General features: G+C 34.3%; 1 protein-coding gene across 8 annotated transcripts in view; it reads left to right on the top strand.

Moving 5' to 3' along the window:
- Positions 1–15924, top strand: part of ERBIN (erbb2 interacting protein) — a 118007-nt gene that overhangs the window by 71080 nt on the left and 31003 nt on the right. For all 8 annotated transcript variants that reach the window (XM_068176962.1, XM_068176969.1, XM_068176967.1 and 5 more), the window contains 7 exons: positions 5722–5778; positions 9848–9911; positions 11477–11551; positions 12828–12972; positions 13448–13520; positions 14594–14723; positions 15053–15168. In XM_068176962.1, coding sequence (XP_068033063.1) covers positions 5722–5778; positions 9848–9911; positions 11477–11551; positions 12828–12972; positions 13448–13520; positions 14594–14723; positions 15053–15168 — 660 coding nt within the window. The remainder of the gene's footprint in view (positions 1–5721; positions 5779–9847; positions 9912–11476; positions 11552–12827; positions 12973–13447; positions 13521–14593; positions 14724–15052; positions 15169–15924) is intronic.

Here is a 15924-nt window from a genome sequence, read left to right on the forward strand (position 1 = left end):
AGGTAAATACTAATCTGCTACCTCTGTAAAATAGATTAAATTTTGTGAGCAAAAATGAAAGGGTAATACTCATAAAAAGAAAACTCCTAGATGACCATAGGTTATGCTGTCCTTATCACACTGCTTTTAGCCATTTCTGTAGTTTCCTCCCCTCCATTCTTATTTTATGCTCTTTCTCTTAGACTGTCGCTTTCTTGACCCATCCCATGTCCAGCAAGCATCTCTTTCAGGAAATACAGCAATTAGTTAAGCAGTCATGTTGCTGCTGAGTGAAAAAATTGACTTAGGCCATTTTTTCACTGTGTTTTTCACATGGTGCTGTGTGGGTCAGCACAGTTTGCAAGAGATTAGCACACCCCCAGATAGTGCTGCAGCAGTTGGGCAGATCAGGAGATGAGCAATGGAACATAAGCACAGGTGCTCTCCACTAGTGACCCTTTACTTTATTAGTCATCTGTGATCAGAGCTGTTGGCTTGCTCTTCTCGGTTACCAGTTAATAAATGACTAAGAGCACTAGATCTGCTACACATTCAGCTATCAAAACAGCTGCTTATGATGCAGATGCATTATTGTCATGCTTTTTTTTTTCTGCTGCACAAAGTTTGCATTTCAGAAGCCCTCATTAAGGTTGAAGAATATCTGGAATATGCATAATCTTGTTGGAATTCTAATGATTGTCTATGCTTTTTTCTGTTTTTTTTTTTAATAGTCTAACCAAATGGCAAGATTTTCATAATTTAAACAGGTACTACAGATAAACTTGAAGACTTGAGGTTGACACAGCTGATCCTTTAAGTAGTTAATCTTACACATAATACACATTAAAAATTCTCATAATTTTTTTCTTTGTCACTGTCAGCTTCTATAATGCTTAATGGTTAGTGAAATGGTGAAGTCATTAATTACCAATATCATAAGAATAAATCAGTTACTGAAGACAACTTGAAAGCCAGTTCTCCATTGTAGTGTTTCTCTTGATAGTTATGAAGAATTCTGCTTTGCTTGTTAAAATCTAGTGATTTGCAACATCCTGTTGTATGCCTAGGAGAATGAATTTGAAGTATTCACGTATGTAAGTTTACCTGCTAAAACAGTGTTGCATAGAAAACATAGTGTTCTATAGGAAGATGATGTTTAGATCAAATAAATTGGAAAACAATGAAACATTAAAATAGCATTTCAAAGTAAGATTCAGATCCCTTTGACATTGTGTACTTCTGTTCTGTAAGTGATGAGACTGCTGTGCTATCCCACAATTTTATTTCTAGGTATAAATACGTTCTAGTTCAAAGTCTTTTAACTTGTGCTTCAGAATATGGAAATACTTCTTTCATAAAGAAATGAAGCTTTTGAAATATTTAATCTCATAAATGACAAGGCTTCACTTTCTTCCAGTTTGGTGCATTTTTTTTTTTTTTTGTATACAGTCATATAGCTATTACTTTTCATTGTTTAGGAATATGTGAAATAACTGAGTTCTTTTGCCTGCTGTTACTGGCAACTGTTGTCAATAATATCTCCTAAAAGCTAAGCCAATACATATAATGGCTAACAAGGTTTTTATGCTCTTGTGTGTCAGGTTAGAAACCTAGCTTCTTATATATCTTTCTCTCTGAGTGTTCATTTTTTCTGCAGTTTAATTGCTGCCGTTTCTCATGAGTGTTGTCCCTCATTCTCTCACCTGCTGTATTTGTAGTGTTTTTGCATCCTTTAATTATTAGACTAAATAAAATTTTGTTTTCTTCTGGTGTGGTAGGTTTTTCCTTTGTGTCTCAGTATATTAATATATCTTGGAACATGTTTTAATTCATCTTGTTTTTGACAGAGGATGATGACATGTATAGCTATATTTAGAATTTGAATTGAGATATCTTCATGACTTGTACAGTGTCATGATTATCTTCTTGTTTCTCTTGGAAATGTCTGTGGTTCTGGTCCAGTGTTCCAATTACCCTTTTTGCAACTGCCTAGTGTAATTTCTTACATGATTAACTGATGTGTTGGACAGTTCAGTTGGAAATGGCTGATGCCTACAACGAAAACCTAAGTACTTGGCTTGGTGCTTTGGTATCTTGTCCTTTTTTCTATTTTTTTTTTTTTTTTGGCCATAAATCTGTACAGGTTTGGGTTTTTTTCCCTATGGTGTCTTACTAAATCACCGTATTGTCTGTGACATAAGCGAAGTTAAACATTTTTCAGATCTTAAAAGATTGCTATTAAAAAATCTTGAACAGGATAGTCGTAGAAAGGGTCTTTGAGCACCTCTACCGCTAGAAACCTAACACTCACCCTGATGCTTAGGAAAGAATTTTTGTATAATGGAAAGCACTTTTAGTATATCCATGCAGTGTTTTATTGGATTTATCTTCATGCTTTATTCTCATCTTCAGAATTTGTGCTAAAGATTTTAATAATTGCAAGGTCAAGATTATGCCGTCTTTTTTCCCCTTTTTTTGTGAGTATTGTATATTGGCTGTCTTTCGATGATGTTGTTCTTGTCCAGCCTGTTAGGTTTACTAAAAGTCACCAGATTTTGATACGATGAGAGTTCCTTTGGAATTGTCTGGTGACAAAGTAGGGGTTTTTCCTCCATTCCCAAACTGAAATTTGAATGTGTTGATATTGGCACAGATTGTGGCTTTAGTCTTCATGCCAGTGCACAAATATCTGAGAATTATTATTCTTGCCTAAGAAAGCCATATATGTTATATCAGAATACTTGTATATTTACATTTAAATACACCAATACATAAGCAGAAAATGTTAAACTTGAAACTTGCTTCTTGCTCATTTTGAGACAGGGTTTTAAAAGGGAAACATTATTTACTAATGGGTGTTTAAGATAAACAAGGATTTATCTTCAGTGTAATTCTAAAAATCTGGCAGTGTTGTCTATAACGGGATATTGCTTCCATAGCCTCTTTACCGGGTGTTCAATTAATTTGCTTTGTATCTACTTTCTCAACAATTTGCCAGTAGTATCTGTAGTGGTCGATGGTTTTAGTAGTATCTACTTCAGGATATTTTTGACATAAGTGTACACTGATAATCAAATTTAGTTACACACACACACACATACATTTATATATGTATGTATGTGTTTTGCAGAAACTTTGGTAAATGCAGCCTGCAACATGCATACTTTTTATTTCGCATGCCTTTGCATTTTAGTAACAAAATAAAAATATTCTGCTTTAGCAAAGCTGCTGAGGAGGTGTAAAGTAAAGAACATCTCTCAATGCAGTATTTTCACATTTCCAAAGAATGACTGCTTGTTGCACAGCAAGTTTCAAGTGTACCTGCTGTATGTTTCTTTTCCATTTTTTACAGGTGGTACAGTTTATGAAGTCAGATTTAAGAATGATATTGATCTTCTCCTGGAAAATTGTTCATGTGGAGATTTTGTTTTATTGAAAAGTTGTGTTGCATTTAAAATGCAGGCTAAGATGGTTATCATTAAAGAACAATACTGAAAAAGATTATTTTTTAAGCTATTACGGAACGTATACTTCCAGTTGAATAATACCTGTTACAGCTTTGTGCATTGGTGATGTGCAGATAGTTCTGTGGTGATGGGTTTTTCAAGTCCAGAAATTAAATATTTCTGTACAAGAAGGACAGGTCTTTGCCACAGAATGGCCCAGATAATGCACATTCTTCCACTGTGAATTCTGTTTTTCCTTTAGTATAGGTGAATTAGTTCTTGATTTTTTTTCCAAATTAAATGCCACTTCTTCAGGTACCTTATTGCAGTTCAGATGCTCAGCTTGGATGGATGCTGGATGCTTAGCACTGGCAATTGGTAAAAATAGCTAGACCTAGTATTTGATGTGCATTATTATTTTAATCTTGAATTAGCTCTTCAAGTCATAATGGAAGAGGTGACAACTGCTTCTGTCCAGTATTTCTCATCAATTACTGGAAGAAAATTACATGTTTAGACACAGCCTGTATCTCCCAGCCAGGAAAGGTTGAGAATGTTTTCCTAGTAGCTTCTGTGAAGTTCTATGCATAAGAAATTCAATATTTATATCTTCAGTCTCTTAGGGCTAGCTGAGAAAAGATTAGAACAGGAACAAGGTGACAAAGCTGTAAACATTTCTGTCACCAAAGGCAATCTTTAAGTTCACAGAATTAGCTTATTACAAGCGTCACACAGTTCTGGCTAAAGTCAGAGAAGTATGGATGTGCATATTTATAGTTTAGCATATGAAGGGAGATTTGTTACCATTGCATTCAATGTAAATTTGACTGCATACATGAGTTGTGAAAAAAAAAAACCCTACAAACTGTGTAGCTGTCATCTCTGTCATCAAATCAGAACACGAGCTGAAGCCTAATGCAGTGCTTGGTTTAGAAATCAAAGCTCAAAATGTTCATTCATGTCTGAGGGTTCTTGTAAGAGTTCTGTTTTCCACTAGATTGGTATCTTAGGGTGCTGGTAGGGTAGGATGCCTAAGAGGTCTTTCCCACTTATGTTCCGGGTGAACAGGAGTGCTATTACCATGAATGGAGTTTTTATTAGGGTATTCTTTCACCACTGTTAGGATGTTGGGGTTTTGCATTTTTTTAAAGAAGTTGGAGGGAGGAGGTTCCCCTCCAGCAGTTGCTACCAGATAGGGAGTGCTGCTTGCAATGCTGGGCTGCACTGACCTCTCTTCTCTTTCAAGGTGACACTTACGTTCTTAGGTTATTTGTGCGCATGGCAGGTGGCTGCTTTCAAACTCATCCAAAAATGAGTGAATATCTAGAGGAAAAATAAATACTGTTTTCTTCTTTCTATTTCTACAGAAAGTATAGTTCTTACCACTTAACTAAAATTAAGGGTTTTGTCTCTGTCCTTAAAATGCACTAAGTTAAGCACCTTCAGGAAAGACTGGTCTACTCACCAGGCTCCTTTCTGATTCAGGGACCTTAATACCCTAGTCTGTGTTGTGTGAGGGCTGTCAGTGGGTCACATGTAGAACTCTTGTCATTACAATCCTATCTGTATTTAAACTAAATTAGTTTCTTAATTTTTTTTAACAAATAGAGCTTTGTCACTTCTGTCCCAATACAAAAAATGTCAATGGGAATGGTACATTGCATGTATGTCAAGAATGCTTGGAACTTACCTTGGCTCTAAGCAGTTGAGTTGGGATTTAGAGGTTATTTGTTTTGCAACCAAGAATTTACTGGAAAAAAGGTCAAACCACCTTCTAACAGAAATGTCAAAATTGATTCAGAAGCTGACTAGAAAGAGAATATGGAAGGAAATCCAGGATTAATTTAAAGCTATAAGGTGGAAGGCTACAGGTATTCCTCAGATAAGACTTTTTGTATTAAACTGTTTGATTGCCAGTAGTAGAAATTGAACATCTTTAGTTGTGCAAAGTGATCCTAATTTTGTTACTTCCTGTGTACTATAGGACTATAACATGTACCCGTAATTAATCCAATGAAGTGTTTCAAAATTTTTGGAATGAAGGAACAAAATATCTTCAAACAGGTGCAGAAAAGCAGACAAAGTAATACATTGTTTGTTGCTTTACCAAAATTAAACTCCAACCAATTAATTTAAAATAACATGCAAATTTTGCACAAAATTTAATGTCACAGGAAAAAATTACAAACTTTCAGATTTTTTTTCTCTTAATTCTATAATAATAACTAAGGTCAGAGATTGTTTTTGTCATTAAATACAGAATATTGTAGTAATTTGTTATGCCTTTCTGTTACAGATTAACTAAACTCCAGATATTGGAACTTAGAGAAAACCAGTTAAAAATATTGCCAAAGTAAGTATTGTATGATTCTAGAAATTCCTACAGCATTTGTTTAAATATTAATCCATTGTACCTCTCTCCTAAAAGCTAACATTTTTCTAGTCCCTGCCTTGCAATTCCCACTTCATCAAACAGGCCTAGGCTGATGATGATGCAATTCCTGCTGTTTCTGAGAACAAGAGCAGTACTCAGTATTTTCCAACTGAGACTCTGGAGCTCCAAGCAGGTTAACAAAGGTACAAGAGGTCAATGAATAAAGAAACAGATCCCAAAGATGGGATGTGAATAACCACCCAGAGTCATGAGTATGTTGTGGGGTACTGTAAAAGTGATCTTTCTCTGGCAACAGAAATTGGTAGAGTTGCCGTTTTTGGTGGATGTAAGAAGTTCTGATGGAGAACAGGAGGCTCTAACAATCAAATATTCGTGCTGTCCAGTTCATGCTAGGAGGCACGTCAATGTTGTAGGCTGAAGTGGAAATTACCAGCTCTTTAAATACAACAGCCAGTTTTTTTAGTGACTGTAGCTAATTATATGCGTAAGACATGATCAAGGGTTATGTTCTATTGGGATTCCCTTTTTAAGTCCTTAGGTACTGTACTGTGGAGTCTGTGGTATAAACAAGTCAGAACTCATATCCAGGATGATATGTACACCATCAGAAAGTGTGAAGTTACATCTTCAAAGTGTGAAGCATTCTGTGGTATAAATACTCTCAATTCTATTCAGCTCTCTCTGCTATCATTCGTCTTTAGCAGAAAAAAATTACAGGACATGTAATTTAGAGTGTAATTTAACTCTCTAAATTAAGTTGCTCCCAACTGAGGAAGAGTAGCTATAATTAAAACCTGCAGCTAATAGAGATTTTGTTTATAAGATCACTCTGACCTTAATTGCCATATAATTAATTATTTCTTTTTTTTTTAATTGTTAACACATTAACAGCATGAATTGCATGAAATATTTCTAAAATGTAGTTTGCTCTTGTAGTGATGAGACAGTAATACATGCTTTAATGTGTTCAAGTCAAAGGTACCCTCTGTTGAAGGTGCTGGGACACTTTTTTGTTGACTTCAGTGTTTTCAGAATTCTGTTCTCGATTGAAAACTAAAAAGTAACTGTCGTGAAGAGTTCCTCTCTTCGATAATAATCTATGGTACATGCTGAGCTGCCAGCTTTATTCTGTTCTGGTACTCTTTCAGAAGATGCAACAGCTTTAAAAAGTGTAGAAAATTCAAGGCAGTTAATAAGATGCTAAGCAGTTAATAAGTAGTCCTAATATTTTTGCTATAAAATATCAATATATTTCTTGTTTTCCTGTGACTCTCATATTTCTAATATTCTTACAGTAAATTCTTTCCTATTTGAAATAAGAAATGTATTTGGATAAATTCTGCAGCATTAAACTAGCCCTCTTTTTGAGTAAAACATGCACATATTTTATGACACTAAAGTATGAAATACTTGAAAGAGTGTTAATCAAAATGGGTAATCAATGCCAACACACTACATCAACCTTACATGCCAGACTTTATGCTAAATATGTATCATTTTGTTTGGAGCTTATCCACAGCTAGAGACTGCAAGTGGCACCATTCTAATGCAAAACAGCTGGATGAAACTATTTCCACTGAAAGGAAAGCAAAAACACAGAGACTATTTTAGAGGCATTTTTCTGATGGGTAAATTGGGAAGATGGTCCAGTAAAAATACGGTGGTACTTTTTTCTTTTCATTTTTTAAGCCTCTATGGCCTAATTGTCATTAAAAAGAGTAAACGTTTTAGAAAGAAGCACGTTATTTGAGAGTATAATTACAGTGATGCAGGGCCCAATCTTGCCATCACGCACGCTCCCCTTGAATTGTATGCCACTGATATAAGCTGTACTGTTAACCTTAGTGAAGCTGTCTGTATACAGCAACAGAAATTGAGACATAATTTAGGCTATCTGATCTCTTAGTATTGAGTTGAATTGATGCCATGTTCAATATTATGAATTATGAAGGATAATTTCAGTCTATGGGAGGAATTACACAGCACCATGTCAAAGATGAAAATAGGTGTAACTCCATGATCTAGTTAATGTTTGTTTCAACATATTTGGTACTGAATTTTCCTGCTACCGTTAACATTATTGGAAGCTTTGTTTGCATTTTGTCTGGTGGTATTTTTCTATAAACAATGCAGAAAAGCAAGAAGATACTAGTCCTAGAAGATTAGTGCTAGTATGTAAACAGCAGAGAAAGGAGGGAATATTTTGGAGACCTCATTTTGCAAACACGTTTGTGTATGTTTTGTCATCGAGTGGATGTGTTTGCTACATCACAATCATTTGGGCAAGGGAAAAAAGGGCCCCAAATCAATAAAGTTAACTTGTTATCCTTGTCATTGTTACATAACATTGGTTTGCATAGTGTGGTCTGGGAAGTTGCAAAAGCTACAGAATGCTATGTTGGATTCTTCTAAAGGAGTTCTTCAGCAGTGCTTCTGGGAGACTCTTTGGTGCAAATTTGTTAGGAACATACAGCACTAAAATTGATACTGGCATGGTCTCATAAAGCTTTGAGAGATCAATCTTCAGCAGGATTTCAGAGGGACTCAGATAAGTTTAGTTAGAAATTGAGAAAGAATATTAGCTTACTGATAATCATCCTGTTCATTAACTTCAAGAAATGAAGGAATTTGTTTCTTAGAATCTTCTGAAAGTAGTGTTTTCATGTTTTATTGGGGTTTTTTCTTTCCTTCTCTAACAGGAATGTTAGCTAGATGCTTTTCTTCAAAGCCTGTGTATACTATTTGTACAGTGCAAAAAAGGCTGCTTTTCTCTTGGTCTTGTCTTTACCTGCTTATGCTAAATTCCTTGTTTGTCCCTAGCTTAATTACTCCAATGTCATGAAAATCAAATTTCTAAAGAACTGTTGAGTCTCCTTTTTGGAGATTATTCCATGAATAATATTAATTATCCCATTAAATTACTTCAGTAAATATGACATTTACCAGCGTATTATTTTTGAACTGTATGTTCAGAGCAACTGTAGATCTTACTGTATTTGAAGAAAAACTGAAGCCTTGACTAGCTGCATAGAGCATCTTTTGCTCATGCAATTGTTTCTTGAAGAAATTAGTGTGATATTCTGACAATATATGAGACTCTACCTTTTAGAAGCTCTTACATTTATTTTTTCCAGAAATTTATAGTATGTACATAGTTGCAGATTATACATGAATGTTTTAGATACTACTAATCATTCTGTGAAAATCTCTTAATAAATACATAAAAATGTTTTTATATGAGGGATTCACACTCTTAAAAAATACTTTCAGGTAGAACAGCTGTTGACTATGAAGTACCCATTGTGACCACATGTGCAGTGGTAGATAATCTCTATGTTGTCCCCAAAGTGCACTTAAATAGAGGAAAAATGTTTCCAAAACACAGCTTGAAGTAATTGATTTTACTTTTATTTCAGACATTGATTTAGTATTTGCCATAAGTTACGTTAAAGAGTATTGATGTGTCACAAAATCCAATTTAGTAATCTCATTTAATGTACAGCTAGAGAAATAATTAGGGTTCCAAACCACATCACATGGAAGTAACGTAGCAGCCTGGAGAGGTACAAAGGTGGTGTTGCGTACTGTGTTTCAACAGTGCTCTTCTCTGTTTTAACTGATCACTAGTCTTCCTTTGAGAAGAAAACATGTAGTTAACCAGCCTTTGACTGCTAAAGGGACCTACTGTGATTGGAGGTGAAAAGCCAAACCACTCGAAAGAAGAGATGCACCACTGTATTACTCATTATCATGAAGATTTCTTTACTGGTTTTTAGTTTTTGCAAGCTTATCTTTGCAGCCTCAAGTGTGTTGCAGTGTATGCTTTGTGTGCCACTCAGCAGTCTGCAGGATCAGTAATATCTGCCTGGTTGACCAGTGTATGAAAAATTTCTCTATAGGTATTGTTCCAGTTACAGAATAGCATCACTACGTAATACTGATTATTAGATTTTTGTAAATCTGGAAGATTTGATGTAGCTAGTATTTTCTTAGACCTAATTCTTTATTAATCCCTTTCCTGTTGCAGAACCATGTCCAGACTGACTCAGCTGGAGAGACTGGACTTGGGAAGTAATGAATTCACAGAAGTGGTGAGTTTTGCCTTAGTAAAAGAGCTCTCTATGTCTTATAAATCTTCTTATCCTTTATCTGTTATTAACAAATACAAAAACATAAACATCATCTTAAGAGTTCTGCTTCCAAGCATTATTTATACCTTACACTACTTTATGGAGCCTGTTACAAAAATCATGTGTGTGATCTTATGAAAGAGTATGTTTTTACTCCATTTTAAAATAACACTGTTATATAGTGTGGTTACTGTACTGCTAAATAATTTAGAGTAATATGTGTTTGAATTAGAAAACTAATTGTTAGGCTTAGAATAAATTCTAACCACTTGATTATCATGTATTGAAAGTTACAATTTTTTGCCTAATCTGCTTTTATTATTGTGCAAGATTTAGATTCAAGGGAAACTATATTAAATTTGAATGTTGTTCAAAGCAGTATTTACAGTTGAGGTGCTCTGATTTTTCCTTCAGCATGCATTGACTTGTTTCCTGCTTGTGATCTCACAGGCAAATATATCTTGTATTTAAAGGTCATATAACATCTTTCTGCTTTTACAAGTACTTTCCTAGTTAAAGGAATTGAAATAGAAGTATAATGAAACTTGCTGACCTGCAATACAATAGAGTCAAGCCCTTGTGTGCCAGTAGTAGAACATGCAGAGCTGAACACGTTTCTAGTGATATGGTTTGGAAAACAGTGGAGCCTATTCAAGGAATTTTTCATAATTACGGTTAAACACCTAGCCCTTACCATGACTGCCATATTCTCATCACAAGGTATATATTTGTGTGGGAGCCTTAAACTAATGTTTAAATTACATCTTCTTCTTGGAAAGTGAGTTATTGGGAGTCAGGACTGCAACTTCAGTAGAAATCCTGTCTACTTACTGTATAACAAAATTTACTTAGCATTTATCTGAACTTGGCTGTACTTATTAAGGTGCAATAGTACCTCTTTTGTATTGCTTTCTCTGGAGGGAAGTTTAAATATGGAAAGCATATGCAACATTAATGTTTACGAAGAAGGGGTCTTTCCCTCATAAACAAGACACTTTTAACAATAAGTTGTATGGGAAACACAATCCCACACTTCATTTTATGGATGGAGTGGTTTGCTTGTTTCATGGAGATGCACCCTTTGTTGATAGAAAAAATGAAATTTGTTTTGATTTTCCCCCAAACCAAAAAATCACTGGGGTTTTTGAAAAACAGGTCCTCTGAGTTGATGAAATTTAAAGGTTTTTAGACGTCCTCCATCAAAAGTGTACATGTAACATGTACCTAGAGTGTGTGACTGTTGAAAAATAATACTTTCTGTAAAAGACGCCAAACCAGCAGAAAGTGTTTCTCTAAAAATTATTCGGTGCTATGGTCAAGTTCTTCAATGCTTTTGTATATCTGGTATATATTTTCATTTCAAAAGTGAGTTATCTGGTTTTTCTCTAATGACCCAGTGAAAAAAGTGGGTATAACAGCTACAGTAACACATTACTGAAGTTGCAATAGACAAATCATTGGAGTTGGTTTTGCCATTCACTGGTGATTTTTCATACGATTTTTTTAAAAATGGCTTCCCATTACAGCCTGAAGTACTTGAGCAACTGAGTGGATTAAAGGAATTTTGGATGGATGGTAATAGACTAACACTTATTCCTGGGGTAAGTTCTTTTGCTGTGTTAAACATACAGTATTTTAAATTACACGGGTACTTGCCTTGTCAGCAGTCATGTATGTTGAAGTTATTACATAATTTCAGTGTTACTTAAAGCCAAAAGAATAAATGGCACTTGAGTGCTTAACTAGTCCACTTAGAAATTATCACTGATCATGAGAGCTGCGTTCACAGCTTTTTGGTGGTTTTTTTTTCTTTGAAAGTTATCTATTTCTCATCTAAAAATTACGTTGCAATTCAGGAAAACTAATAAAAATCTTTAATCAAGTTTAGGTTTGAATAGCCCTTCCACAAAGGGATTATTCTATGTTAGATAGCAAGCAGGAATATATAGGATAAATATGTTGTGTGGTTTTTCACTGGTCACAGTTGTAAAAAAGCAGTGCCTGTTCCAGTGCTTTGTAAACAGGGAGCATAGTGAGTTCCTGAGATAAGTCTGTTGACTTTGTATGGGTTCCTGACATCTTTCAAAATTACATGTGGTCCAGGGTGTGACCTATTATTATAGTACTTGAGAATCTGTGCTTTAGTTTAGCAAACTAATAAATGAGTATTTGAAATTTGGGAAGCAGCTGGCTTGTTTCCAACCTTAAAATCACTAGCAGTCATGTGAAATGTGGCCTTTCTGCCTGATCAGTAGTCGTTTCTACTGCTTTTCCATCAGCTAACTCTTAGAGAGTTGAGTAGTTTGATTGTAAAATACATGCTGAACAGTGTTTTGCAATAAAATAAAACTGCTTCTGAGAATGAAGATTTCAATAGAATAGTGTGCATAAATTTTAAAGCTTATGTTTGGTTCATGTGGAATGGCAATACAAGCTTGTATTTTGGCTTGTTTCTTTCAGTTTAGTACAATTAGGGATTCATTGTTGTTTTTGAGGATGCAGTTTTACGCAAAAGGCAAAAATGAGCATTAAAAGTCTACTGGAGCATAATGATGTCCTCGCATTATATGTTTCTTTCTGAAGTCTGTTCTAAAGCTTCAATTACTTGATTCATGGTAACTAATCAAACAGTTGAATGTGCAGAAGGCTTACTTTAGGGATGTGATGAGCTACTGTGGGGTGTCTCTGTGTGTAAAAACATCAGCTGTGCTTATCTGCACAAAATACTTCATTTGAAAGTTTGTATATTTTGCATAAAATCGTATTTTACTACTCTTAAGTCTTTTCCTCTGGCATTACACTTGAGAGCTCAAATCTGCTGGATTTTTTGTTTTGAACTTGCACTTTCTAGAATGCATTATTTTCTCTTGCTTTTAGTTCATAGGCACTTTGAAACAACTGACATACTTGGATGTTTCTAAAAACAACATTGAAGTAGTGGAAGAAGGTATTTCAGGTTGTGAAAGCCTGCAAGACCTACTGTTATCCAGTAATTCACTTCAGCAACTGCCAGAGTCTATTGGTTTGTATTTTAAGTTAATTCATGTTGTTAGAAGCCTGTAGTTCAGACACAGAGAACTTGAAAATACAAAAATTACATTCTAGATCTGTTTCTGTGCCAGTTCTTGATAAAGCTGTAATGCATGACTGAATAATAACTTAATATTGGTCTGGAGCATTCTTTACTTTATACACTAGTTTGTAAATGGATGAAAAACTGCTGTCTCTATCAGAAAAAAAACCAAAAAAACAATTTATTTTTCTCCCTTCCCCCACCTGCCTACCCAAATGGTTGACACATTGTAAACTGGCAAACAAGTTCTGTAAGCTCATCTCCTTATTTCTTAGGAATACAGCCCTATAGGCACACCAGGGAATATAGAAGATGTGGTGGCTTGCCCATAATGTTGAATCTTTTTCCCCTCTTAATTTAAAATTAAAACTCAGCTTAATGAACTCAAATGTCCATTTTGATTTACTTGTTCCTATTGTTATAGGTTCTCTGAAAAAGGTGACAACACTTAAAATTGATGAAAACCAGTTAATTTATTTGCCAGACTCCATAGGAGGGTAGGTATTTCACCAAAATAAGAAATTTAATTGCCTTTCTGAATTGAATTACTCTTCTGTAACAGTAGCTCCTCTTTCGGAGTTTTTTTATAACTACTTGATTTAATTTCTTCTACATGTTAATGCCTTAATACAATTTAAAGCAAGAGTTTTCATATCTTAGTTCTGCTTTGCAGCATGAATGTTCCTGTTATTTAATACCAAAGGACATATGTTCCTCACTTAATGCAACCACCAATCTATAAAACAAAACTTGAGTGTGACAGAAAACAAGATACTTAAAGAGTCAATTAGCTTTCTGAAACTGGTTTTTTTTGACAGTAACATGGATATGGTAGATATTGCAAATGATTGTTAATCTAAAAAATCTTGTAAAAAGTAAATATGAACATGTATTTATCTTTTTTTTATATATATGGAGAATTTTCATCTGTACATCAGCAAGTTTTTAATCTATATTTTGGGGTTCAGTAATTTAATTTAAAGCTTGCATATAATAGCAGAAATAATTGGCTCACAATTAAGTGCTGTACAAATGTACAATGGCTTCCAATTTATTTTCATATATTTTAATTAATATAGCTTATCTTTTGTTGTCAGAGTTTACAAAGTACTGCTTCACTGTCAGATACTTAGGTTCACGGTCTGTAACTCTTGAAATTCTTTGCTTGTTCAGAAACTGCACTCAGCTCTAATTTGACTATGATCTGTCCCATTCTGAATGTTTTTAATGCCTTACACTGGCATGTTGTCATGTAGTAAATAAGCATTCAGTGTTGCTGGCCTCACTGTTTTCATTGTGAGGACAGTGTAAAGGAGATTTTAAAAAATTAAGCAAGCTTAAAACAAAACCAAAAAACCTGCAATCAACTAACAGGAAAAAACACCCACCCTAAAATACATTTTAGGCCATCAGTAAAGGATTCTTCTTGGATTTTAATTCCTTAGGGTTTTTTTTTTAACTATATTTGTGATTAATAATTAATAGTGATATTAACTTCATTTAAACTGCAGGTATTCAATTAATGTTGGATTAATTATTCTGTATAGAGGAATTTTTTTTTTTTTTGCAGGTTAATATCAGTGGAAGAACTGGACTGTAGTTTCAATGAAATTGAAACATTGCCTTCCTCTGTTGGGCAGCTCTCAAATATAAGAACCTTTGCTGCAGATCATAACTTTTTAACTCAGCTGCCATCAGAGGTATGTATTTAATTGCAAGTCTGTAAAATGAATATTTTAATGTGTTTATATAGTCTGTACAATTTGTGAATAACAAGTTACTAACTTTTGAGAGGATTTTCTTTGTGTGTTTTTTAAAGGAGGATGTATTCAAGTATACAAGTTTGTAAATAATGAAATCTGATTTTTTTAAGCAACAAGCATAAATTTGTTGCTATATATTGAATCTAAAAGGTTTAGTATGTAAGAATAGACTTTCAAGGTAAAATAGCCTTAATACTAACTGTTTTTAAAACTTTCATGTTTATGTTGTGAAGATGAATTAATTCTTTGTGGTTTTTTTTTTTAAGATTGGAAACTGGAAGCATGTAACAGTGCTGTTTCTGCATTCTAATAAGCTTGAATTTCTCCCTGAAGAAATGGGTGATATGCAGAAATTAAAAGTCATCAATCTGAGTGACAATAGGTTTGTGAATGCTTTTAATCAAGTAGAAGTTGTATGAAATGCAGCAATAATGTAGAGGGATTGTTATGAATACATTATGGCTGTCTTTCCTTATCTCACATGTAGCTCAGAAGGTGACTGAGATGTATTTAATGTATTATTGTTATATTCTGGATCTTGCAGCTCCATTATATTAAGCTATCTTTATTTTAATGACCTTGCAAATGCATTGAAGTGCAGCTTCACTACACTGGTGATTGTTAGCATCTGTTTTTCTATGGAATTACGTGGTTATCTTCAAAAAACTTTAGATTCTTATTTAAAGATTAACAGCTTCTTGAATTGCATATGGAGCACCCAACAGTATCATAGGATAGTGTAAAAGACCTTGGTGTTCTGCGCAAGGGAAAGAAGTTATCTGTTATTAGAGATGGTCATTAAAAACAGACAAATTGTTTAGCTTTGGGGAATTGTTAGTTTATATAATTGAAGTATACTGGGAGAGAGAAATAGCAGAGCTCTCCCTCCTATTCTGTCAATCCAGCTTCTCTGTACTCTGTCTGTAGCTTGATTTATCCCTTAATGCCAGAGCACCCATTATCCATGACAGCCCAGTCCCCATACATGTATCTTTTAGAAAAAAAAAATTATTTTCAGATATAACACATTTTTCCTTAATTGGCATGTATATTGACAGATAAAATGGTGAGGATTCAGATATTAATTCACATTAATTATCTTTGTATTTAAGTCACCCAGCTGAGTTAGATTCAGGTC

Source organism: Anomalospiza imberbis, chromosome Z, assembly GCF_031753505.1.
Source record: "Anomalospiza imberbis isolate Cuckoo-Finch-1a 21T00152 chromosome Z, ASM3175350v1, whole genome shotgun sequence".
NCBI classification, from domain to species: Eukaryota; Metazoa; Chordata; class Aves; order Passeriformes; family Viduidae; genus Anomalospiza; species Anomalospiza imberbis.